Here is a 26,554-nt window from a genome sequence, read left to right on the forward strand (position 1 = left end):
TAGACAAAATGTAATAATTTGACTTAACATCTAGGAAAAGGTAATCATTTAATGAAGTCTGTGGAGAAAGAAACACCATGGCAAAACTGGTAAGCAAGTTAGGTCACCAAGTCAAGTGAATTTGTGTTAGAGGTTTTTTGGCGTTTATATCTAAACCAAAGTGGATAATTTTAAGATTGTTTTATACATCAGTTGGGGTCTCTATAATCTTCAATATGATGTCCTAAACCTAGCATGAAAGTTCAAATGTTTGACTTGGGGTAAGTTGAGCCAATGGCAAATGTAAGTGTTTTCTTCCCATCCCTGGGATATGAGGTAATAACAGGGCCTGGCCTATGTTAAAAGTGTTTTAAAAAGTACAAAGTGTTGTTAGGTGTTAAGCCTGTGTTAAATATGCTTAAAAGAAAAAAAGTGATTTGGATTATGTTGAATTGTGTTTGGGAAATAAAGATAGACATGATTTTTAAAAGGTAGTGTTAATATTTCATTCAGAACAGAAATATATAGGCCGCTGAACCGGGGGTAAGTTGTGCCAAGAAACCACTTAGTTTTGAAAACATAGCATGTAAAAAATGTCTTGTTTACATGAATTCTGATCATTTCCAGGGATGCACAACATCCTGAAATATATTTAGATATCTTTGTTAGAAAGAATACTATATTTCCCTTGAGAGTGATGCTGAATGTAAACAATGTCTCAACTTACCCCACTTTCCCCCTCATATCACAGTCCTATACTGCACTGCCTAAAGCCACAGCCACCTGTATGCACAACAAACCCACAGGTAAGGCCTTGACCACAGGAGTAGCCGTGTGGGACGTGTCTCTATGAAGATCAAAGGGGCCAGCACAAGTTTCGACAGTTCTAGTGAGAGGATGAGAGAAGCTGCTTCCTCGCAGATGAGTGTGCGTGCTTGGACGCCCGCGTACAACTTGCAAATCAAACACTTCTAAAGAAACGTAATTTGTATCTAGACAACGACATTCGATTATATTGTTTTTGTTTGTAGTTGTTTTTTCGTCAATGTTCACAATGTTAACCGCGAAATATAGTAGTGTTATAGTTTTCTTCACAACTTTTTGGTTTTACGCAACTTTGACACACGGGAGTGGATTTAGTCATTCAACTATTTTGGACCCTCATGGGAAGTATAATCTAAAGTGGAGGTTTGACCGGAGAACTATTACTTTTGAAATAGAAGTGGAAACTAGAGGATATATAGGATTTGGTCTATCTCCCAACGGTGCCATGGCGTCGTCGGACATTGTCATTGGTGGAGTCACGGATGGGACACCGTATCTACAGGTATGTTACTCACCTGGGTTTTACAGAATGAAAGTGCCTTGTTTTTTATCACATGAGAGGTGGGCTACTTTCACTGTAATTTTAACATTGCATACATAGTTCAATTGTGCAGCTATATGAAAATTATGATTTATATTACATTTATGTTTAGCTATTTTCACAGGGCACTTGGGTATATTTGGGGTGTTTACCTGATGAAATAGTATTATCCAGAGCCATGTATTTAGATCAGACATGTATTCCTAAATACATGGCTTTGGATCTATTATTATTTTTATTTTTTTACCTTTATTTATACAGGTTTTTTCTCATTGAGATAACATCTCTTTTCCAAGAGAGACCTGGTCCAATAGCAGCAGAGGGAACAACGTAGATCTAAAAGTAGATTAAATAATAATTGAGAGTCTCCAAATTGAATTTATGGTTATTGGTAAGGTGTAACAAGCTATTGGCCATACCTGTTAATGTTAGTCCGACCCACTGCCTTATGGTAAACTTTTGTGAGGCACAGCCAGCAACTCATGGGTTGACTACAACAGGGTAAAGGGTCTGGATATTGCGACACATCACAGGAAGCTCACTGTGCCTCGGGGATCTTGCAATGGTACCACACAATCTAACACAGTCCCTCTTATTGTGTTACCAGAGAGTCAGGGTCTATGAGGAGACAGCAGCTGTAGTTTTGTGCAAATGTTGTTGTTTGTTGTCATGTATTTACAAGCAATGCTTGGCAGTGATAAGGACAAAGACATAACAGCGAGACACTTGCCACAACAAAGCCCTGTATATACCTGGTGCTAACGTGTCCTGTGTCCTGATCTTGTCCACATTCTGATTGTGCCCACGTATTCTGAAATGTGTCTACACATGGTATTAAAATGTGTCTGTTATCCGTCCACTGTGTCTGCATTGTGACCAGATTTCCTGGTCCATCCTTGTATGCAAATAATTTGTATTTATTTTAAGACATATTGACAGACAGTCATTTACTTTTCAGACACGGAAATGTATACACTATATATTACACACACAAAAGTATGGCATAAGTCAATTGGCCACCTTGTCAATGATTTTAAAGTGTAGGATAATGATGATTTAAATGGTTTCACAGTCCACATGCGATTGTCCACAAAGCGTGCCTGACTACCTCCAGAGGTGGTCAGGAAGATCTGATCACAATGCGTATTTTAATCATCTACACCTGTCTAAAGATGTGGGTACAATCAGAGTGTGGAGAAGATCAGGACAACGGAAGCGTGTTGGTACCGGGTATAAACGGGGCTCAAGACAGTTGGTTAACCACAAATTAAGCATAGTCCTGTGCTAATAGTCCTTTAGCTAGTCGTCATCCTAGCTAATGTAATAATACAGTAATAGATCAGTAATTAAGCAAAGTAATGCAATTATCTACTATTATCTACTTTCAATTGTGTCATTGGAACACTGGTTCTCCCAAAGTTTTGTGATTTACATATATGAATGTATTTTTACATTGAAGGGCTCTCTTGTCCCCTTGTTCAGGACAGTGTTATTGCAGACAGGACAGTTGTATTTTATCCGGCATGCTTTCAACAGGATTACTTTGCAGACGCCAACAGAAAAGTGCACAGAGATGTGCAGCAGAACTACAGGCTGCAGTATGGCAGCGAGAACAGTACACACACAGTCCTGGCTTTCAGCAGGCACCTCCTGACCTGTGACACAAGTGACAAGGACATCACGGTACGTGGGTGGTGGAAATGTTTTATCAATTGGGAATGTGGAGGTGATGTTTGCGTGTTTGAATGTTTGAATGTGTGCGTGTGTGAGCGTTTTAGTTTAAATGTCAGTTCATGCCCGATGTGTCATAGTACTTCATACTGCATTTTAAAATTGAAATTCACTTATAGATAGAAGATGTGTATTTGTATTGTCTGCCCAGGAAAGCACAGTGAGGGTAATATGGGCCTACCACAGTGAGGATGTGGGACCGTCAGGACCGATGTACCATGGAGTGAACAGGGGGAGGAAGAGTATGCGGCTACTCGACCCAGGAAGTAAAGCTAATATTTCCTCTGAGATTGACTTTTTCAACTTGCAAAACATAAACGTAAGTGTGACAGCTGGAGAAGAAAAGGTTACTTCTCTCACCCACTATCCATCTCTTAAACAAACTTGATACCACTTCTAGCTTTTATTACTTTAGAGGACCTTTTGTACTCTGAGACTGTATTTGCAGTGTGTGAGATTTATGATCAGTCCAATTTTATGGAGAGTAAATACAGTATCAGTCTTTCTGTCTGTTTGTTCCTCTCAAGATAGGTGCCAGTGCCATTCAAGGACACTACCTACTGGTGTCAGATATTTAAGATCCAGGAGGTTCAGAAGAAGCACCATATCATTAGAGTAAGTACACACTTGGAATTCATTGAGCTATATTAACAACACAGCAGAAAAATTATAGCAAATCGACAACAGGCTTTCCCTTGAGAAAGGAGTAGCCTGCAGTTCAGTCAGCATGCAGTCATCTTGTTTACCTTTCTTTAAAGGCATCTCACCTGGATAATTTCTGAGTTTTTATTTGTCTGCCTGCCTGCCTCTTTCATTGCTGTTGTCTGAAGTGGGCTCCTCTTTCAGATTTCTCCCACTTCTGAGACACACCTGCCGCCTGTTTGCTGCTCCTAATTGCTACTGTGTATTAAATGAGCCATTATATAAATGATATGTCCCAAACATAGTTGAACTAGTATGAAACCAAAAAGCTTTAGAACACACTTGATTAAAGGAGGTAGCACATACAATTTAGAATCAAAAGAATGGTGCGATAACACATTCCTTATCCATTTCTTGTTCTAATCCTTAATGGGATTTGTCATAAAGACCAAATGTGCTTTTGAAACTAGATTTTGATGTTTTACTAAAAGGCCTTAGTTATATTACCGTAGTATGGAATAGTAGTTCTGTACTGTATCGTGTTATCATTGGTCATATCACTTACAGTAGGACTTTTCTGCCAAGTAGAAAACATGAGAGTTGCTTTTAAAGTTGCCATGGCTATGACCTCTTTGACTTTAGAATCCTTGAGCTCAAAACAAAGAGTCTTCAGTCATTAAGTGAACCAGAGCCAGAAACATATAAATATAGCTAGCGCTCTCTTCTCTTACTCCCCCTCCAGCACACAGCTTACTGTACTGTACATGAATATGGCTCTTCTGTTCTGCAATCTGCCACTCTGATGATGACAATTAGATCATAGAATGAGAAACACCAGCACCATTCTATCAGAAAAATATGCTCCGCTGTCCTTATCCAATTTGTCAGAGGAGTTTCAGAAAAGGTTTCAGAAAAGGTCTGGGAAATCCTGCCCTTATTAACAGCTGCAGGGCTCAGAGGATCTCTGATTCCACTATGCATAACCCAAACTATTGTGAGATATCCCAGATATTGTTGTGAACTCTTATTTTGGAGGGAGCTCTTTGCGTGACGAAATAATGTAAGATGCTTAAAGTGTTGCCTTTATAGAATTAGTAGAGTAAAACGGAAATCATTTCAGTATCCAAATGCCACGTGGGAGTTGGACTGTTGTGATTAAACATTGTTATTTTTCCATTCCAGATGTGTTCATGTGTGTGTGCATGATGTGTGAGTCAGTGAATGAGAGGCAGTATGTAAGACATCTGTTACTGTCTCCTCCAATTCATCTGTGGTCTATAAAGAAACGCTACTATTGTTCTTTTGGGGTTTTAAGGCATTTATACAGAAGTTTAAAAGGCCCATCTCATTTTCCCTGTGCACGTTATACCAATAATCCTATCTTGACACTTCAAAAAGACCCCATTCTCATGATATTTTCTCAGTCACGGTTTCTGTCCCTACCCTCCGTTCCACCTCCTTCGTCCCTCTGAGGGATTTGGTCTTTCACCACCTCACTCCACCCTCTATTATCTTGGGCACAGCAACCTCACCTTCTGTTTAGATGACTCTATGACTTTCAAGACTTCCTGAAAACTGTCTACATGACATGCTTATTTTAGTTTGATAGATATATTCTATTCAATGAAGTTCTTTGTTCAGAGAAAGCGGCCTTTAAAGTGTTCTATAAAGGCAGAGTTTGTTTCACAGTGTACCAAATCGTCTAACAAGAGAGGCGCTATCCTTCCTCTCTCATGGCACAATCTCAACCTCAAACTTCGACTACCACAGCTGCTTCCACCATGAATAAATACATTTGAGAAAAAGTAGGAAGAATGTCTAAATATTAATACGGTGTTCATGGGCCAAGCTTGGTCTTGTGTCCTGTTGATTTTAAAGGAGGCCTCACAGTATGATGTCACGGTTTGCCCAGCAGGCAGCAAGCTGCTTTTCTCCGATTCTAAGTCCAAGCTAGAGGCCCCCAGGCCCATTGAGGAAAAACATATTTATTTACATTTATTTTTCACTACTTTCATCCTGAGGTGAGCAGGGCCTACCCAATCCTGTTTATCCCCTCTTGTGTGATTTCTACTGTTGAGAGCAATATAATTGAGGTCTAACCCTTTCCTACAGTCAAATGACTAAATAGACCTCTAGTGGCCTCATGAGTGGAATGTTGTGAATGATTTTCATTATTTTATCATTAATAAACGCCAAAACTCTGGTGTTTCAATGTGAAGCAGTTTTGTTATATTTCAGTCTTCTGTGATGTATATAAAGTGTAATATTGGGATGCAAACTCAAAATTTAATACATTTCAAAATACTTATATCTGACATGGTACAGGTGTCTTCTTTTTTTAAGCCCATAACCATGTGTGTATACTTTTGTTTCGAAGTAGATTTGTTTAAGACTACCAATAAATTATCTGTGTGACCCTGATTTAGCCCACTGCAGTAAAAGTTAAGGCAAGTGTAGGCAATTCAAAAGAAGCCAACCGGGGTTAGAATACACTAACATTTACTACTTCCCTTGTTCTTCTTTTTGTTTACAGATTGAGCCTTTGATTCAAAGGGGCCATGAAAACCTGGTTCATCACATTTTGTTGTATCAATGTAATAGCACCTTGAATGAGAGTGAGCTCAAGGCTGGCCATGAATGTTACCATCCAAATATGCCTGACTCCTTTCTCACGTGTGAGACGATAGTCTTCGCCTGGGCCATTGGTGGTGAGGTGGGCAATTGGTTTAAATTTGTAGTAATTTTTAATTCAGTGTTATACAACTTTTCATTAGCCACTTGTATTTCCATGTATCAGAGTGATCATGTAAGCTTCCTTATTGACATGTTCAGTATGCCTCTCAATCTACCCTTACAGGGGTTCACCTATCCACCCCATGTTGGACTGTCCATTGGCACATCAATAGACCCTGTCTATGTCCTGATGGAGGTCCACTATGACAACCCAGCCTTTCAACAAGGTATAGTACACCCATAAGGACACGTCATGTTGCATTACAAACAATGAATGTGACTTGCTGGCGTTGACTCTATTGTAATTTTCCCGTTTCACCCATTCACACTATATACATTTGTGTGGCAAAATGATATCTACAGCACTTTACAGTTCAACAGTCAGTTACCCTGTTCATTGTAATGTTACTGTTTCATTGTCAGGAGTGGTGGACAGCTCTGGCCTGCGTCTGTTCTACACCCCAGAGTTGCGTCAGTATGATGCAGGAGTGATAGAGACAGGTGTGTGGGTGAGTCTGTACCACATGCTGCCTCCCGGCATGCAGGAGTACATCTCAGAGGGACACTGTACCCGCGAGTGTTTGCAGGAGGTAAGAAAGCCAGCTATGACGGAGTCTTTCAAACTGGTGCGATGCCTGATATTCCCATTTCCCTAGGGAACAACAGGAATCAAACATTCACTGTTAAATTACTGTTATGCTATACCACCAACAGTGACAAGCCTCCATTTTAGTCTTGCTACGTGCCCAAAACAGTGATTTACATTTACATTTAAGTCATTTAGCAGACGCTCTTATCCAGAGCGACTTACAAATTGGTGCATTCACCTAATGACATCCAGTGGAACAGCCACTTTACAATAGTGCATCTACATCTTTTAAGGGGGGGGGGGGGGCAGAAGGATTGCTTTATCCTATCCTAGGTATTCCTTGAAGAGGTGGGGTTTCAGGTGTCTCCGGAAGGTGGTGATTGACTCCGCTGTCCTGGCGTCGTGAGGGAGTTTGTTCCACCATTGGGGTGCCAGAGCAGCGAACAGTTTTGATTGGGCTGAGCGGGAACTGTACTTCCTCAGTGGTAGGGAGGCGAGCAGGCCAGAGGTGGATGAACGCAGTGCCCTTGTTTGGGTGTAGGGCCTGATCAGAGCCTGAAGGTACTGAGGTGCCGTTCCCCTCACAGCTCCGTAGGCAAGCACCATGGTCTTGTAGCGGATGCGAGCTTCAACTGGAAGCCAGTGGAGAGAGCGGAGGAGCGGGGTGACGTGAGAGAACTTGGGAAGGTTGAACACCAGACGGGCTGCGGCGTTCTGGATGAGTTGTAGGGGTTTGATGGCACAGGCAGGGAGCCCAGCCAACAGCGAGTTGCAGTAATCCAGACGGGAGATGACAAGTGCCTGGATTAGGACCTGCGCCGCTTCCTGTGTGAGGCAGGGTCGTACTCTGCGGATGTTGTAGAGCATGAACCTACAGGAACGGGCCACCGCCTTGATGTTAGTTGAGAACGACAGGGTGTTGTCCAGGATCACGCCAAGGTTCTTAGCGCTCTGGGAGGAGGACACAATGGAGTTGTCAACCGTGATGGCGAGATCATGGAACGGGCAGTCCTTCCCCGGGAGGAAGAGCAGCTCCGTCTTGCCGAGGTTCAGCTTGAGGTGGTGATCCGTCATCCACACTGATATGTCTGCCAGACATGCAGAGATGCGATTCGCCACCTGGTCATCAGAAGGGGGAAAGGAGAAGATTAGTTGTGTGTCGTCTGCATAGCAATGATAGGAGAGACCATGTGAGGTTATGACAGAGCCAAGTGACTTGGTGTATAGCGAGAATAGGAGAGGGCCTAGAACAGAGCCCTGGGGGACACCAGTGGTGAGAGCGCGTGGTGAGGAGACAGATTCTCGCCACGCCACCTGGTAGGAGCGACCTGTCAGGTAGGACGCAATCCAAGCGTGGGCCGCGCCGGAGATGCCCAACTCGGAGAGGGTGGAGAGGAGGATCTGATGGTTCACAGTATCGAAGGCAGCCGATAGGTCTAGAAGGATGAGAGCAGAGGAAAGAGAGTTAGCTTTAGCAGTGCGGAGCGCCTCCGTGATACAGAGAAGAGCAGTCTCAGTTGAGTGACTAGTCTTGAAACCTGACTGATTTGGATCAAGAAGGTCATTCTGAGAGAGATAGCAGGAGAGCTGGCCAAGGACGGCACGTTCAAGAGTTTTGGAGAGAAAAGAAAGAAGGGATACTGGTCTGTAGTTGTTGACATCGGAGGGATCGAGTGTAGGTTTTTTCAGAAGGGGTGCAACTCTCGCTCTCTTGAAGACGGAAGGGACGTAGCCAGCGGTCAGGGATGAGTTGATGAGCGAGGTGAGGTAAGGGAGAAGGTCTCCGGAAATGGTCTGGAGAAGAGAGGAGGGGATAGGGTCAAGCGGGCAGGTTGTTGGGCGGCCGGCCGTCACAAGACGCGAGATTTCATCTGGAGAGAGGGGAGAGAAAGAGGTCAAAGCACAGGGTAGGGCAGTGTGAGCAGAACCAGCGGTGTCGTTTGACTTAGCAAACGAGGATCGGATGTCGTCGACCTTCTTTTCAAAATGGTTGACGAAGTCGTCTGCAGAGAGGGAGGAGGGGGGGGGAGGGGGAGGAGGATTCAGGAGGGAGGAGAAGGTGGCAAAGAGCTTCCTAGGGTTAGAGGCAGATGCTTGGAATTTAGAGTGGTAGAAAGTGGCTTTAGCAGCAGAGACAGAAGAGGAAAATGTAGAGAGGAGGGAGTGAAAGGATGCCAGGTCCGCAGGGAGGCGAGTTTTCCTCCATTTCCGCTCGGCTGCCCGGAGCCCTGTTCTGTGATCATCCAAAAGTGCAATAAAACTAAAAAGCACTTTCTGCATCTGTGAGAGAATATCTATTTGCTCCTCCATCAGTCCCTAGGCCAGGAGATGCCCAGCGGAGTGAGGGTGTTTGCTGTTCTGATGCATGCTCACCTAGCTGGCCGCGCCATCAGAACCAGACACTTCCGGGGACAGGAGGAGCTGCAGCCCCTGTCACATGACGAGGAGTTTGACTTCAACTTCCAGGAGTTCCAGCTGCTGAAGGACGAGAGGCTGCTGTTACCTGTTGGTACTCTGAAACACTGTTTAGCTGACACGTTAAAGGTAGACTCAGTGATATGATGTAGGTGCACAAAGTAAACAGCATAGTGGGTCAATTTCCACAACAACTAAGAGCGTTGAAGAGTAAGGCTAAACTTCTCCACTGTTTCCGTCCCGTACCTACCACGCTCTAACAACGTGAAGGGAACCCATGCACATGCGCAGATACTGTGTGTGACTGTGTGAGAGAGAATTCTTGCATCTCGCTCACCGAAATATCTGTGGTGTGCTCGTGGCAACATCATTTTACTGAGTCTACCTTTAAATAGTGTAGGAAATATGGGAATATAATTCTACCGCTTGAGCTTGCCATGCAGGTTGAAGCATGTTCCCTTCTCCCTGTGATGAACAGTAATGATTGATGATTGCATGACTTTGATCCACCTACATAGATACAGGACATAATTAGAGGTTCATCTTTTGGCTGTTGCCTCGTACCTTCGACCGCAGCATTGCCATGCTAAAACCACAGGAAATCACGCCTCCTTGTACTGTATATGACTGCTTTAGTGTTATCGTAATTATGTACTTTAATGAAAACACAATTTTGTTTGATGTGGGGTTCTAAATTCACAACCACAGAAGAGCCTTGATTTTAATCTTTCTTTTCAGGGTGACAATTTGATCACAGAATGCAAGTATACCACAAAAGACAGACAAAACATGACCTGGGTAAGAATGCACTACTCACAATCCACATGGATAAATTAATATTTATTTTGCCAGCTTTCTCTATTATTATCTTCCTTTTGCTTTTATGAGGCCTTTGAAACTGAGCTGTCAGCTCTGACATGGTGAATCCAGCTCATCCTTAAGATTTTTGCTTCTTCCTAATGATCTGTTTTATGTGAGTTTACAGAGATCACCTAATTTTTATGTGTTCTATTGTTCCTCAGGTGGAGCCTATTTGAGCTCATGTTTCAAATCTGTCTTTGTGTTTCTATGATTTGATGATTTGAGGATTTGGTTGATTACAGTACGGAACAAAAATTGTCATGTTCATAACAACATTACACAACCCTTGAGGGTAGAACTATGGGGTTATTGCTTTGACTTCAGATGTACCATAAGATGGACACAAAGCCCATATTGTTTTTGAACCATTCTTACCATTGAAGAAAAATTACACAGAAGGATGTCATCATTCCTATTACACAATTACAAATGAATAGATCAGTAGAATTAGTATACTTAAATGGAATGGAATTTAGTGTTATGTACTTACCGGTAATAGAAATGAGTTGTGTTTCCCCTGCATGAACCTCTTGGTTGATACTTTCAGACATACAGTGCCGTGAAAAAGTATTTTCCTCCTTTCTGATTTTCTCTACCTTGCATATTTTTGATAGTGAATGTTATCAGATCTTCAACCGAAACCTGCTATTAGATTAAGGGAACCTGAGTGAACAAATAACACAACATATACATACTCATTTCATTTATTTAATTAACAAAGTTATGCAACACCCAATGCCCCTGTGTGAAAAGGTAATTGCCCTCTTACACTCAATAACTGGTTGTGCCACCTTTAGCTGCAATGACTCCAACCAAACACTTCCTGTAGTTGTTGATCTGTCTCTCACGTATCTGTGGAGGAATTTTGGCCCACCTTTGCATGCAGAACTGCTTGAACTCATGGATATTTGTGGGTTTTCAAACATGACCTGTTCATTTCAAGTCCTGCCACAACATCTCAATTAGGATTAGGTCTGGACTTTGACTAGGCCATTCCAAAACTTCAAATGTGTTGCTTTTTAACCATTTTCATGTAGACTTGATTGTGTGTTTTGGATCGTTGTCTTACCGCATGACGCAGCTGCACTTCAGCTTCAGCTCACAGACACATTGCCTGACATTCTTCTGTAGAATTCTCTGATACAGAGCAGAATTCATGGTTCCTTCTATTAAGATAAGTTGGCCCGGTTCCTGAGGCAGCAAAGCATCCCAAAACCATCACACTACCACCACCATGCTTGACCATTGGTATGAGGTTCTTACTGTGGAATGCAGTGTTAGGTTTTTGCCAGGCATAATGGAACCCATCTCATCCAAAAAGCACTTGGAAACACCTGGATGATCATCAAGACTCTTGGAAGAATGTTATATGGACAGATGAGTCAAAAGTAAAACCAAACACTGCATTCCACAGTAAGAACCTTATACCAACGGTCAAGCATGGTGGTGGTAGTGTGATGGTTTGGGGACGCTTTGCTGACTGGACAACTTACCTTAATAGAAGGAACCATGAATTCTGCTCTGTATCAGAGAATTCTACAGAAGAATGTCAGGCAATGTGTCTCTGAGCTGAAGCTGAAGTGCAGCTGCGTGATGCGGTAAGACAACAATCCAAAACACAATCAAGTCAACATGAAAATGGCTAAAAAGCAACACATTTGAAGTTTTGGAATGGCCTAGTCAAAGTCCAGACCTAATCCTAATTGAGATGTTGTGGCAGGACTTGAAATGAACAGGTCATGCTTGAAAACCCACAAATATCCCTGAGTTCAAGCAGTTCTGCATGGAAGATTGGGCCAAAATTCCTCTACAGATACGTGAGAGACAGATCAACAACTACAGGAAGCGTTTGGTTAGAGTCATTGCAGCTAAAGGTGGCACAACCAGTTATAGAGTATAATGGGGGGAATTCCTTTTTCACACAGGGGCATTGGGTGTTGCATAACTTTGTTTATTAAATAAATGAAATATGTATGTAATTGTTGTGTTATTTGTTCACTCAGGTTCCCTTTATCTAATATTAGGTTTTGGTTGAAGATCTGATAACATTCAGTATCAAAAATGTGCAAAAGTAGAGAAAATCAGAAAGGGGGCAAATACTTTTTCACGGCACTGTACTGTATGTGTTAAAGGCTGTCTGTTCTTGGCTGAACAATCTGTCTGCAGATACCCCCCAGGACCACAGATGGGATCTTGGTTATGTAGTTGTTTGCAGCTACTGGCATCGTTTCTTACAGAGACATCAAATGAATAAATGACTCATGACCACAGTCGTAAAACGGGGCTCCTTCTCTTCAATGAGTTACTCTCTACTGTTCAGGAGTAAACATGCCAACCAATTGTTATTCTGGAACAATATAAAACAGAATTTTATTCCATTACGACTTTGTCACCACAAGGCACTGTTATTGTGTCAGCTTCGTGTTAGACATAATACAGCCTGAAGTGGTACTTAATCTATATCAGTCACATGTTTTCAGAAACAGATTTTCATGATTTCTTAGTGGTTTACAAGGACCCTGGTGCCAAATCTTGGTGTTTGTTAAAGTTCATGATTGTTACACAAATATCCATGTATTTGCAGAAGAATGTTGTTGTGGGGCTAAATATAATAGAATAGAAGTGTAATTTGATAACAGTAAAGTATAGTAAAGGCAGTGGTGCAGACTACACGCTGTGCGTAGGACCCCAGCGGCCCCCCACCATAATTTTGTAAATGCTATTGTAAACAACATTTTAGGAACTGAGTTGAGGTCTCAACTTATTGTTGAGAGATAGCATACTAGAATACACAATGTGCAATTTTGTAATTTGGTTGTGCATCAGCAGTTTTTCTCTTGTTATGTCAGTCACTGACAGTCACTCAATTATCCCATGTCAGCTAACATTTTATAAGACTGCAAGGTTTATAAGTCTAGCCAGCTTTCTAAACCTTCATCGCTGAATTAGGAAGGGCACATGCCCAAGGGCCCTGACCTCCAGGGGTCACCGACCTCCAGGGGCCCCCATTGATTTTGTTAGTCATCCAGATATTGTATGAACATGGCATAAGCCAAGGCAAAATGTGTACAATTTCAGAAAATTAGCTTTAGAACAGCAACATTTTCTCTCCACCCCATAGAAAATTTTGTAGAATTGTTGGAAAGTAGCATTAAAACTGCAAAAGTTCACTTCTCTGCCAAGAGGGAGGCCACTAAAATGCCTGCGAGGTGGGGGGAGGGCAACCAAATCTCACTTAGGGCCCGCAAAAGGCTAAAGGAGGCTCTGAGTATATGTAACCTTTAATGTATTTGTTATATTGGTGTTTAGTATACAGAATAGGGAAAGGGGGGGATACCTAGTCAGTTGCACAACTGAATGCATTGAACCGAAATGTGTCTTCCGCATTTAACCCAACCCCTCTGAATCAGAGAGGTGTGGGGGCTGCCTTAATCAACATCATCGGCACCCAGGGAGTAGTTGATGTTGGGGGTTGCTCAAGGGCAGAACGGCATAATGTTTTACCTTGTCGGCTTGGGGATTCGAACCAGTGACGTTTCGGTTACTGGCCCAATGCTCTTAACCACTTGATTTCTAGATTATTTTCCCTCTGGCTGTTCCCTCAGGGTGGTTTGACCACCAGGGATGAGATGTGTCTGTCCTACCTGCTCTACTATCCCAGAGTGAACCTGGCCAGGTGTGAGAGCCTCCCTGAGATCATCGGGCAGCTTAAGTTCATCGGAGTCAAAGAGATCCAGGTGCCTGTCACGTAAGTAAGAGGCTCTGTACTGCGACTGCTATACCCATGTAGTGGTTCAAGTTGGAACCTGTAATACCAATTGGGGAAGATCACTTTTAGGTGAAGCGTTTTCTCTGCCTGGAGCACCTTACAAATGTCAAAGGTCATAGACAATGCATTCTCATGGAGAAGTTATGTTCCAAATGAGTTACTGCATGTTATAGAGAGAGATTAAATACATATGTTCCCCCAGGCCTGGCAGAGAGAATAGGGGAACAACTGGAAGAGGTTTATGGGACAAAGAGATTGCATGTCATAGGAGGAGGAAAGGACAGAGGAATATGGGGTATAGTCCCAAAGAGCTCATAGTCACACTAGCCCAGTGGGGTCAACATGTGGAGCACATCTGAAGTTGAGCACAGTGTTACTCTTTTTCCTGTTTTAGATGGTTCTGTTTTGTTTTACTAGTTAGCATGCTGGAATTTGACAGCAATATATACAAAGCAATAGTTTATTGTTTTCCTCACTATGTTTTTGCTCTTGCATTCCATTCATTTTGTTCAAAATAACATATTGTTCATCCATTTAAATTAGACAATGCACAATGTTTTTCTCTGTAGCTAGATTCCCATTCAATTGGTGAAATTTTTCATGGGAATATTCTAAAATCTGAATAAAGAAAATATGTGCATTTTCCCTCTAGTGGTGTTTCCACCAAACTAACTTGTTGTAGAGAAAAATCTGTGCATGATGACATAGTGCACTCAAAATGTACATTTTTGCTTAAATTTTCATTACCGAATAAAAATCTAAAGTTCAACTGATAGTTTTGTCACAAAAACCGTTGCGTTAAATACAAAATGTGCCCACTCTTGTTTTGGCACCTGCGTTCTAGGCAACAGCTCACATACAAAGTGAGGGTAGGCTAGTCTACATGATGAGATTATTATGGATGCACAAGAATATTTGTATTCGTCAAACGGCAGTCAAGCGTCAATCATCATGTCACCAGATAAGACCCTCGGTATTTATTGGAAGGGAGCATCAAGCTCATAGCGTGCACTTTCAACACCCACTTCATCTGTAGCCTAATAAACTGTGTGTTTTCCCGAGTCGTAGTTGGAGGCACACATACCATATCGTCTTATAAAAATCTTTGATATCATCGCGTGACTCCAAGTTTGCGTTCATGTGATGGTTATTATATCAGTATTTGCTCTTACAGGCGTTTCCACTGCTATTTCTCGCATAATACATTTTAGCGACACCCACCACCGTCGAATAAACATAGTATCTGTAGGTATTTATAAAATTGTACCGAAACCTGTTTCTATCCTGTTTTTTTATACTGTATGACTTTACTTGCATGAAAACTGGATGGTAGCATGCTTAGTGAAACAAATAATTTTACCATTAAGTTTTTCCATCTTTGCTTTATGCAAATAAAATGACAATGGCATCAAAAGCAGATGTGAAATCCTGAAACATAACATCAATCTACTTCATGTAATCATTAGATTATGTACAAGTCAGTTCATTGTCAGTATGTCAGTAAATTAAAGAAACATAGTGCAACCTATTCCTTAACCAATACTCCTGCAGGTATTGTAATGTGTCCATGGTGTTTCCTGTCCATATGCCCTGAATGGTAAGTTGTTTAAGCGAGACCTTAGACCTGAGAATAGTTTGTAAAAAAAGGCCTGGAAATGAGAGTGTATTTGATGGGTTGGGCTGCTGCAGCACGTTTACTCCTCCTGCTATTACAGCATGGCTACACTCCTTTTATTCCAAGAAGCCTTGTCATGAACAGGAACACTAACCTTCTATAAACAAAAACAGGCCTTAGTAGGAAACAGCAGTCCCACTTTCCCTAATGTCTTCCCTATGGAAATGCTTTTGGAAGGATTTAGTTAGCAGCTGCTGTTTTTCCTTCTGACCATAAATTGTAAAAATGTTGAATAATGTAGAGTGCATTCAGAAAGTATTCAGACCCCTTCACTTTTTCCACATTTTGTTACGTTACAACCTTATTCTAATATTGATTCTACTGTTTTTCCCCCTCCTCAATCTACACACAATGCCCCATAATGGCAAAACAAAAACAGGTTTTTAGAAATGTTTGCATATTTATAAAAAAAAAACTAAATTGAAATATAACATTTGCATAAGTATTCAGACCCATTACTCAGTACTTTGTTGAAACACCTTTGGCAGCAATTACAGACTTGAGTCTGTCAGGTTGGATGGGGAGCGTCGCTGAACATCTATTTTCAGATCTTTCTAGAACTGTTCGATCGGGTACAAGTCCGGTCTCTGGCCGGGCCACTCAAGGACATTCAGAGACTTGTCCCGAAGCCACTCCTGCGTTGTCTTTGCTGTGTGTTTAGGTTCATTGTCCTGTTCGAAGGTGAACCTTCGCCCCAGTCTGCGGTCCCTAGCGCGCTGGAGCAAGTTTTCATCAAGGATCTCTCTGTTCTTTGCTCCGTTCATCTTTCCCTCGATCCTGACTATTCTCCCAGTCCCTGCTGCTGAAAAACATCCCAACAGCATGATGCTGCCACCACCATGCTTCACCGTAGGGATGGTATTGACTAGGTGATGAGCGGTGCCAGGTTTCCTCCAGATGTGATGCTTGGCATTTAAGCCAAAGAGTTCAATCTTGGTTTCATCAGACCAGAGAATCTTGTTTCTCATGGTCTGTGAGTCCTTTTAGTGCCTTTTGGCAAACTCCAAGCGGGCTGTCATGTGCCTTTTACTGAGGAGTGGCTTCTGTCTGGCCACTCTACCATAAAGGCCTGATTGGTGGAGTGCTGCAGAGATGATTGTCCTTCTGGAAAGTTCTCCCATCTCCACAGAGGAACTAGAGAGATCTGTCAGAGTGACCATTGGGTTCTTGGTCACCTCCCTGACCAAGGCCCTTCTACCCCTGGTTGCTCAGTTTGGCCAGTTCCAGCCAGCTCTAGGAAGAGTCTTGGTGGAAGAGTATTGGTTCTTACATTTAAGAATGATGGCGGCTACTGTGTTCTTGGGGACCTTCAATGCTGCAGAATTTTTTTGGTACCCTTCCCCAGATCTGTGCCTCGACACAATCCTGTCTCTGAGCTCTACGGGCAATTCCTTCGACCTCTTGGTTTGGTTTGTTCAACTGTGGGACCTTATACGTATACTGTAGACAGGTACTGTAGGTGCCTTTCCAAAACATGTCCAATCAATTGAATTTACCACAGGTGAACTCCAATTAAGATGTAGAACAATCTCAAGGATGATCAATGGAACAGGATGCACCTGAGATCAATTTCGAGTCTCATAGCAAAGAGTCTGAATACTTATGTAAATAAGGTATTTCTGTTTTTTTTTATCTAACAAAATGTGGATAAAGTGAAGGGGTCTGAATACTTTACACTGTACATGTATACAGTGACTGATATATTGTGCATCAGCATGTGTATGGTAAATATTCTACCTTTTACATTCTACCTTTCACTTACTGTATATTCTTCTTCTGTCATAGGACCTGGCCTTTCATGATCAAGAGCCCAAAGAAGTACAGCAACCTCTCCTTCACGGAGGCCATGGACAAGTACCGGTGGTCGAAGAACAGAGGGAAGTCCTTCAACGAAATGGTTCTACAGCTGCCCATGAATGTGCGCTGCTCCAAGTGGGGGCAGGACGAGTGGTCGGTGAGTGTTCAGTCAGGGCTGGGGTTGATGTAGTGCTTTCAATTAGTCACTGACTAGGGAACCAGAGGGAACAAATTAATCTGTGTCCTTTCACTCTTCTGGGATGTTGATTTATATAAATGTTGATCACTTATTAGTTTAAAATCGACTGTATAATATATAATTGAATGTGTTTTAAATAGTAATCTTCCTCACTGTATTTCATAGTTATGCAAATGTCCCTCTCTTTTGTTTCCCCTCCAGATTCAAGGGACCATAGTGTCACCACCAGAGGTGAAGTCTGAAGTCAAGCTTCCCTCCATGATGTGCCGTTCTGCCTCAGAGCCACACAGTGGAGTGGTTCTACTCTTTACCATGTGCCTCACATACTCTATAGTCCAGACCTGTTTAAGCCTTTAGTCTATAGCCAGACCACTGTGTGAATCACACCACTCACTCTCTCACACCAGCTGTGGAAGAAGTCGTTTGACTGAAGAAGACAAGACATTCCTAGAATCTCTCCGCCCTATCCATTCATTATGTGTTATTGGGATGTCTGTTGAATGCAAATTCAGTCCTTGATCAGCAACAATAGAAGATGGTTCTAGAATGACTTCTCTGACTCGATCGGAGTTATCGGAGTGTGAATTATTATAAGGAATCTTCCATCGGATGGGCTGAAGTTCACATGTTGAAAAATGTTTTGTTGTTGTCTAAATATATACATGTATAAACCATACTTTTTATATTCTGTGTGTCCTAAAGTTAATACATGTTTAAATAGTTTTATTTTGTAGTTATTAGTATTACCTATGGTCAAGTTTGGGTTGTTAGTTATTTATTTTGAGTATAAGACAAGACCCTTTTGCTAGTATTGCTCATGATGCGTTCTTCATAGCCTACGATTGGAATTCTCTAGACCTGAGTACATTATTTGACAAGTCTACATAGAAACATAGTAATAAATGATTTCCCTCATCCCATTATCCTGTGGCAGCTCAGGGGGGGGGGGGGGGGTTCAATACTGTAAGGCCACTGTTATGGCCTTGGGCTCCCTGGTACCGCTAGGAACATCTCTCCCTAAGGCCGCAGGGCCACCAGCACCGCTAGTCCGACTTACAGCGATTACTCTGACTGACTAATTCTAATGTGCCAACGTCCCATATAGTCACAAACAGGTCAAAAAGGAAGGTCTCGTTCTTGCTTTTCTGCATGTGTTATGTGGTTAGTGGTTGGAGAGAAGAGTCATGGAATATGGATACTGTGTTATTTACAGACCACTTGGATGACAATGCATGAATATTTGATGGATGAATGGATGGATATTTAATCTAATGGATACAGCAAGATACATCAGTGGGATAGTGGCGCAAAAGAAAGTATGTGAATTATTAGATTACATGGGACCATTATGAAAATGTATTGCCATCATTGTCTTTTACTAGGTTATTGAGTGTTTTGTTTCACTTTGTGTCTCTAGTCAGGCTGGATTATTATGAGAAGGCAGTTTTCTCACAGGGGATGGACTTAGCTGTTTTGAATTTGCCACCATCTGCAGTGTGGGACTGATGTATTGTTTGAGATAGTCATGGGTGAAAACATTACTTTTTTCCCGGCTGGGGTACCTCTGTGTCCAATATGTTATTCTGTCTGTGTTCTACACTTAGAAAAAAAGGTGACATCTAGAACCTAAAAGAGTTATTTGGCTGTCCACATTGGAGAACCCTTTATAGAACTCGTTTGGTTCCAGGTAGAACCCTTTTGGGTTCAATGTAGAATCCTCTGTGGAAAGGGGATCTACATGGAACCCAAAAGGGTTCTACCTGAAACGCAAAAGGCTTCTTCTACCAAGTACCAAAAAGGGTAGCCCAACAGTGGTTCTCCTATGGGGACAGCCGGGGAACTGTTTTTGAACCCTTTTTTCTAAGAGTGTAGGAGTCTGCAAGGTTTCCTCTCTGCCTAACATCGAGGTGATACCATAGTATAACAACAGTATGAGATAGTAGCCATCCACCCTCTCTCAAAACTGGCAAATCAAGACCACCTATATTTAAGAAAGACATTTTTTATATAACAAACAAGAAATCCAAATTAATTAAGGATTCCCTGAGGATAAGCAGTCATTGAGGACTGCTCCTGTTGCAAGGTGAGGAACCATGTAAGAGCATTGCAAAGTTATTTGGTTTTCCTGACTTTGATGCCCTTGTCAAATGCCATGGGACATGAAAGAGCCACTCTCAAGATGGGGCATGTTTCGAATAAAGGATGTGGCTATGGTGCATCAGAGTAGATTGGTGTAATCTGTCCAATGATTTTGTTAGATGAAATTCAATTTACTCCTTAGGGTGATTCCTCTGTTGCTACTGCTGCTGCTACTGTCCTGAATGTCATTATGTCAGTTTTGTACATATACAATTACCAGTAGCAGATGATTTTCATTGACCTCAAAACTCGTCCTGTCTGAGTAGACCAGCACAATGCTTCTTTGAGGTCCAAATGATTCCAGATATCAATTCCAAAGGCATCCAGCAGAGGTCGGTATTCACTAGCAAATTGCTGCACCACGTTCTCAAAATCAACACACAATAGTGTGAGCCTGATCTTGTAGGATCAAAACATTGCAGACACTGATCCTCCATAGTAAACCTTGTAATTTGTGTATCATTTAAAACCAATATCAAAAGGATGACATCCCCACTGGGCAGAAACTGGTTGAATCAATGTTGTTTCCACATCATTTCAACCCATACAATGAATGTGATGACGTTGAATCAACGTGGAAAACTGATTGGATTTGCAAAAAGTCTTCAACATCAGGACATTTAGGCTTTTTTTCACCCAACCTTTAACCTAAATTCAATGACGTGACATTTTTTGTTGAATTGACATCTTTTAACAACTCAACCAAATGTATGTCAAAAACTAGACTTTAAACTGATGTCTATGCTCAGTGGGTCTCCTTTACGTCAGAATGTGTAATACAAGGTCTTGGCCCAGGATGCCTGCCAATTCACATTTTTATTAGGAGCTCTATCCTACTCTGGGTTTGACTTGCTGACAAATCTTTGGATATAAACACACTGATCCCTCATAGCATATCCATCATGTACAGTATATCTCAGCCTGGTCTCAGACACAGACACACCCAATCCCCCTGTCTGGGAGCTGCATGGAATCTTTTTATTCAATTTCGTGATCAGTCTGGAGGGCCAGGAACCCTCTGGACATGTTTGGGAGACCATTGGTTCCTCTTCCTGTGACAGAGAGATTATTATTGAGCCCAGAGGTTGCTAGTGAGAGAGACTCAGATCACTGTCATTTCTCAAGGCCTCACAGACAGACTGCTGTGGGTAGTGTGTAAATATACCCATCTGGCCAAACCACCAGGGAATGACCTGTTCCCATTCTATCCCATTCCTCCTCCTGTCCTTGGACCTTTTACAGCAGCAGCAGACTCACAATCAACAATTGGCACTCCCCTCGAATGGCATTCGCTGGTCCTCAAGCCACGGAGACATGCTTATATAAGACAAGAACCTGACAGGTCTACTACTACAGAAGGTGCCGTTTTCTCCTGGCTGGCTGGAGGATATGGTGGGAAACAAATGAGCGATTGTCTTGGCCTTTCTCTCTGATGCTGCTTAGCACCGGATGAGGCAAAGGCAGCAGGGAATTGAAAAGGACATAAAACAAATGACTCAATCACGCAGTATGGGGCCAGCCAGGAAAATGGCAACACAAGACATGTATCTACTACAGACTTAATCAATAGTACACAGTGTAGGCTAGAAAATATGTATTGTTTGTATGGCTGTCCATCTGACAACACATATACTGTATATACTGTATATATAACATTGGTCTTTTGGTGTTGTTTATCTAATGCTAATGAACAGTAAAGAAACCTGTAATAATTGCACCTACGGTAATAATATTTCACCTCTGACCAAAGTAGACTGACCAAAGTAATTCTGTCTGGTGGATTATAGATAACATTGGGGCCCTTGAAGTGGACTTTCCAATCCGAGTCCTCAGAAAACCTTGACTTTTTCTCTCCTCTGCCCATTCTCAGCCACAAATAGCTTTCAGAGCCACATCTGCAACAATTGTGCTGCAATTAAAACTCTGACTACAGAGCTGTATAAAATCAAAAATGTGGATTTATATTTTACTTGATAGGACTATTTCAAAAAGACTGCACCAAAGGAGATTCCAATACATGTACAGTATGTTATGCATGTCGTTCAGTATGTTATGCAGGTCGTTCAGTATGTTCTGCAGGTGGTACAGTATGTTATAGTGGTGGTAGAGTATGTTATGTAGGTGGTATAGTATGTTATGCAGGTGGTATAGTATGTTATGCAGGTGGTACAGTATGTTATGTAGGTGGTATAGTATGTTATGCAGGTGGTACAGTATGTTATGCAGGTGGTACAGTATGTTATGCATGTCGTTCAGTATGTTCATGCTGGTGGTACAGTATGTTATGCAGGTGGTACAGTTTGTTATGCAGGTGGTACAGTATGTTATGCAGGTGGTACAGTATGTTATGCAGGTGGTACAGTATGTTATGCAGGTGGTACAGTATGTTATGCAGGTGGTACAGTATGTTATGCAGGTGGTACAGTATGTTATGCAGGTGGTACAGTATGTTATGCAGGTGGCTCAGTATGTTATGCAGATGGTACAGTATGTTATGCAGGTGGTATAGTATTTTATACAGGTGGTACAGTATGTGATGCAGGTGGTTCAGTATGTTATGCAGGTGGTACAGTATGTTATGCAGGTGGTACAGTATGTTATGCAGGTGGTACAGTATGTTATGCAGGTGGAATAGTGTGTTATGCAGGTGGTACAGTATGTTATGCAGGTGGTACAGTATGTTATGCAGGTGGTACAGTATGTTATGCAGGTGGTACAGTATGTTATGCAGATGGTACAGTATGTTATGCAGGTGGTTCAGTATGTTATGCAGGTGGTACAGTATGTTATGCAGATGGTACAGTATGTTATGCAGGTGGTATAGTATGTTATGCAGGTGGTACAGTATTTTATGCAGGTGGTACAGTATGTTATGCAGGTGGTATAGTATGTTATGCAGGTGGTATAGTATGTTATGCAGGTGGTACAGTATGTTATGCTGGTGGTATAGTATGTTATGCAGGTGGTATAGTATGTTATGCAGGTGGTATAGTATGTTATGCAGGTGGTTCAGTATGTTATGCAGGTGGTACAGTATGTTATGCAGGTGGTATAGTATGTTAAGCAGGTGGTATAGTATGTTATGCAGGTGGTGCAGTATGTTATGTAGGTGGTACAGTATGTTATGCAGGTGGTATAGTATGTTATGCAGGTGGTTCAGTATAATATGCAGGTGGTACAGTATGTTATGCAGGTGGTACAGTATGTTATGCAGGTGGTACAGTATGTTATGCAGGTGGTACAGTATGTTATGCAGGTGGTACAGTATGTTATGCTGGTGGTACAGTATGTTATGCTGGTGGTACAGTATGTTATGCAGGTGGTACAGTATGTTATGCTGGTGGTACAGTATGTTCATGCTGGTGGTACAGTATGTTATGCAGGTGGTACAGTATGTTAAGCATGTCGTTCAGTATGTTCATGCTGGTGGTACAGTATGTTATGCAGGTGGTACAGTTTGTTATGCAGGTGGTACAGTATGTTATGCAGGTGGTACAGTATGTTATGCAGGTGGTACAGTATTTTATACAGGTGGTACAGTATGTGATGCAGGTTGTTCAGTATGTTATGCAGGTGGTACAGTATGTTATGCAGGTGGTACAGTATGTTATGCAGGTGGTACAATATGTTATGCAGGTGGAATAGTGTGTTATGCAGGTGGTACAGTATGTTATGCAGGTGGTACAGTATGTTATGCAGGTGGTACAGTATGTTATGCAGGTGGTACAGTATGTTATGCAGATGGTACAGTATGTTATGCAGGTGGTTCAGTATGTTATGCAGGTGGTACAGTATGTTATGCAGGTGGTACAGTATGTTATGCAGGTGGTATAGTATGTTATGCAGGTGGTACAGTATTTTATGCAGGTGGTACAGTATGTTATGCAGGTGGTATAGTATGTTATGCAGGTGGTATAGTATGTTATGCAGGTGGTACAGTATGTTATGCTGGTGGTATAGTATGTTATGCAGGTGGTATAGTATGTTATGCAGGTGGTATAGTATGTTATGCAGGTGGTTCAGTATGTTATGCAGGTGGTACAGTATGTTATGCAGGTGGTATAGTATGTTAAGCAGGTGGTATAGTATGTTATGCAGGTGGTGCAGTATGTTATGCAGGTGGTACAGTATGTTATGCAGGTGGTATAGTATGTTATGCAGGTGGTTCAGAATAATATGCAGGTGGTACAGTATGTTATGCAGGTGGTACAGTATGTTATGCAGGTGGTACAGTATGTTATGCAGGTGGTACAGTATGTTATGCAGGTGGTACAGTATGTTATGCTGGTGGTACAGTATGTTATGCTGGTGGTACAGTATGTTATGCAGGTGGTACAGTATGTTATGCAGGTGGTACAGTATGGTATGCAGGTGGTACAGTATGTTATGCTGGTGGTACAGTATGTTATGTAGGTGGTATAGTATGTTATGCAGGTGGTATAGTATGTTATGCAGGTGGTACAGTATGTTATGCATGTCGTTCAGTATGTTCTGCAGGTGGTACAGTATGTTATGCTGGTGGTACAGTATGTTATGTAGGTGGTATAGTATGTTATGCAGGTGGTATAGTATGTTATGCAGATGGTACAGTATGTTATGTAGGTGGTATAGTATGTTCTGCAGGTGGTACAGTATGTTATGCTGGTGGTACAGTATGTTATGTAGGTGGTATAGTATGTTATGCAGGTGGTACAGTATGGTCATGCTGGTGGTACAGTATGTTATGCAGGTGGTACAGTATGTTATGCAGGTGGTACAGTATGTTAAGCATGTCGTTCAGTATGTTCATGCTGGTGGTACAGTATGTTCATGCTGGTGGTACAGTTTGTTATGCAGGTGGTAAAGTATGTTATGCAGGTGGTACAGTAGGTTAAGCATGTCGTTCAGTATGTTCATGCTGGTGGTACAGTATGTTATGCAGGTGGTACAGTTTGTTATGCAGGTGGTACAGTATGTTATGCAGGTGGTACAGTATGTTATGCAGGTTGTACAGTATGTTATGAAGGTGGTACAGTATGTAATGCAGGTGGTACAGTATGTTATGCATGTCGTTCAGTATGTTCATCCTGGTGGTACAGTATGTTATGCAGGTGGTACAGTTTGTTATGCAGGTGGTACAGTATGTTATGCAGGTGGTACAGTATGTTATGCAGGTGGTACAGTATGTTATGCAGGTGGTACAGTATGTTATGCAGGTGGTACAGTATGTTATGCAGGTGGCTCAGTATGTTATGCAGATGGTACAGTATGTTATGCAGGTGGTATAGTATTTTATACAGGTGGTACAGTATGTGATGCAGGTGGTTCAGTATGTTATGCAGGTGGTACAGTATGTTATGCAGGTGGTACAGTATGTTATGCAGGTGGTACAGTATGTTATGCAGGTGGAATAGTGTGTTATGCAGGTGGCACAGTATGTTATGCAGGTGGTACAGTATGTTATGCAGGTGGTACAGTATGTTATGCAGGTGGTACAGTATGTTATGCAGATGGTACAGTATGTTATGCAGGTGGTTCAGTATGTTATGCAGGTGGTACAGTATGTTATGCAGGTGGTACAGTATGTTATGCAGGTGGTATAGTATGTTATGCAGGTGGTACAGTATTTTATGCAGGTGGTACAGTATGTTATGCAGGTGGTATAGTATGTTATGCAGGTGGTATAGTATGTTAAGCAGGTGGTATAGTATGTTATGCAGGTGGTGCAGTATGTTATGCAGGTGGTACAGTATGTTATGCAGGTGGTATAGTATGTTATGCAGGTGGTTCAGTATGTTATGCAGGTGGTACAGTATGTTATGCAGGTGGTATAGTATGTTAAGCAGGTGGTATAGTATGTTATGCAGGTGGTGCAGTATGTTATGCAGGTGGTACAGTATGTTATGCAGGTGGTACAGTATGTTATGCAGGTGGTATAGTATGTTATGCAGGTGGTACAGTATGTTATGCAGGTGGTACAGTATGTTATGCAGGTGGTACAGTATGTTATGCAGATGGTACAGTATGTTATGCAGGTGGTTCAGTATGTTATGCAGGTGGTACAGTATGTTATGCAGGTGGTACAGTATGTTATGCAGGTGGTATAGTATGTTATGCAGGTGGTACAGTATTTTATGCAGGTGGTACAGTATGTTATGCAGGTGGTATAGTATGTTATGCAGGTGGTATAGTATGTTAAGCAGGTGGTATAGTATGTTATGCAGGTGGTGCAGTATGTTATGCAGGTGGTACAGTATGTTATGCAGGTGGTATAGTATGTTATGCAGGTGGTTCAGTATGTTATGCAGGTGGTACAGTATGTTATGCAGGTGGTATAGTATGTTAAGCAGGTGGTATAGTATGTTATGCAGGTGGTGCAGTATGTTATGCAGGTGGTACAGTATGTTATGCAGGTGGTACAGTATGTTATGCAGGTGGTATAGTATGTTATGCAGGTGGTACAGTATGTTATGCAGGTGGTACAGTATGTTATGCAGGTGGTACAGTATGTTATGCAGGTGGTACAGTATGTTATGCAGGTGGTACAGTATGTTATGCTGGTGGTACAGTATGTTATGCTGGTGGTACAGTATGTTATGCAGGTGGTACAGTATGTTATGCTGGTGGTACAGTATGTTCATGCTGGTGGTACAGTATGTTATGCAGGTGGTACAGTATGT

The 26,554-nt window shown here is 41.9% G+C and overlaps 1 protein-coding gene across 1 annotated transcript; it reads left to right on the plus strand.

The window, feature by feature from the left end:
• The first annotated feature begins 625 nt into the window (after positions 1-625).
• On the plus strand, positions 626-18,422 carry moxd1 (monooxygenase, DBH-like 1). Its single transcript, XM_055872902.1, has 12 exons — positions 626-1,306; positions 2,882-3,028; positions 3,228-3,395; positions 3,608-3,691; positions 6,252-6,431; positions 6,576-6,678; positions 6,875-7,041; positions 9,354-9,545; positions 10,194-10,253; positions 13,922-14,064; positions 17,546-17,714; positions 17,958-18,422. Exons 1-12 carry the CDS (start codon positions 1,025-1,027, stop codon positions 18,111-18,113), a joined length of 1,851 nt encoding a protein of 616 aa, XP_055728877.1. The 5' UTR covers positions 626-1,024; the 3' UTR covers positions 18,114-18,422.
• Positions 18,423-26,554: the final 8,132 nt, after the last annotated feature.

The sequence above is a fragment of the Salvelinus fontinalis genome, chromosome 20 (genome assembly GCF_029448725.1).
Source record: "Salvelinus fontinalis isolate EN_2023a chromosome 20, ASM2944872v1, whole genome shotgun sequence".
NCBI lineage: Eukaryota > Metazoa > Chordata > Actinopteri > Salmoniformes > Salmonidae > Salvelinus > Salvelinus fontinalis.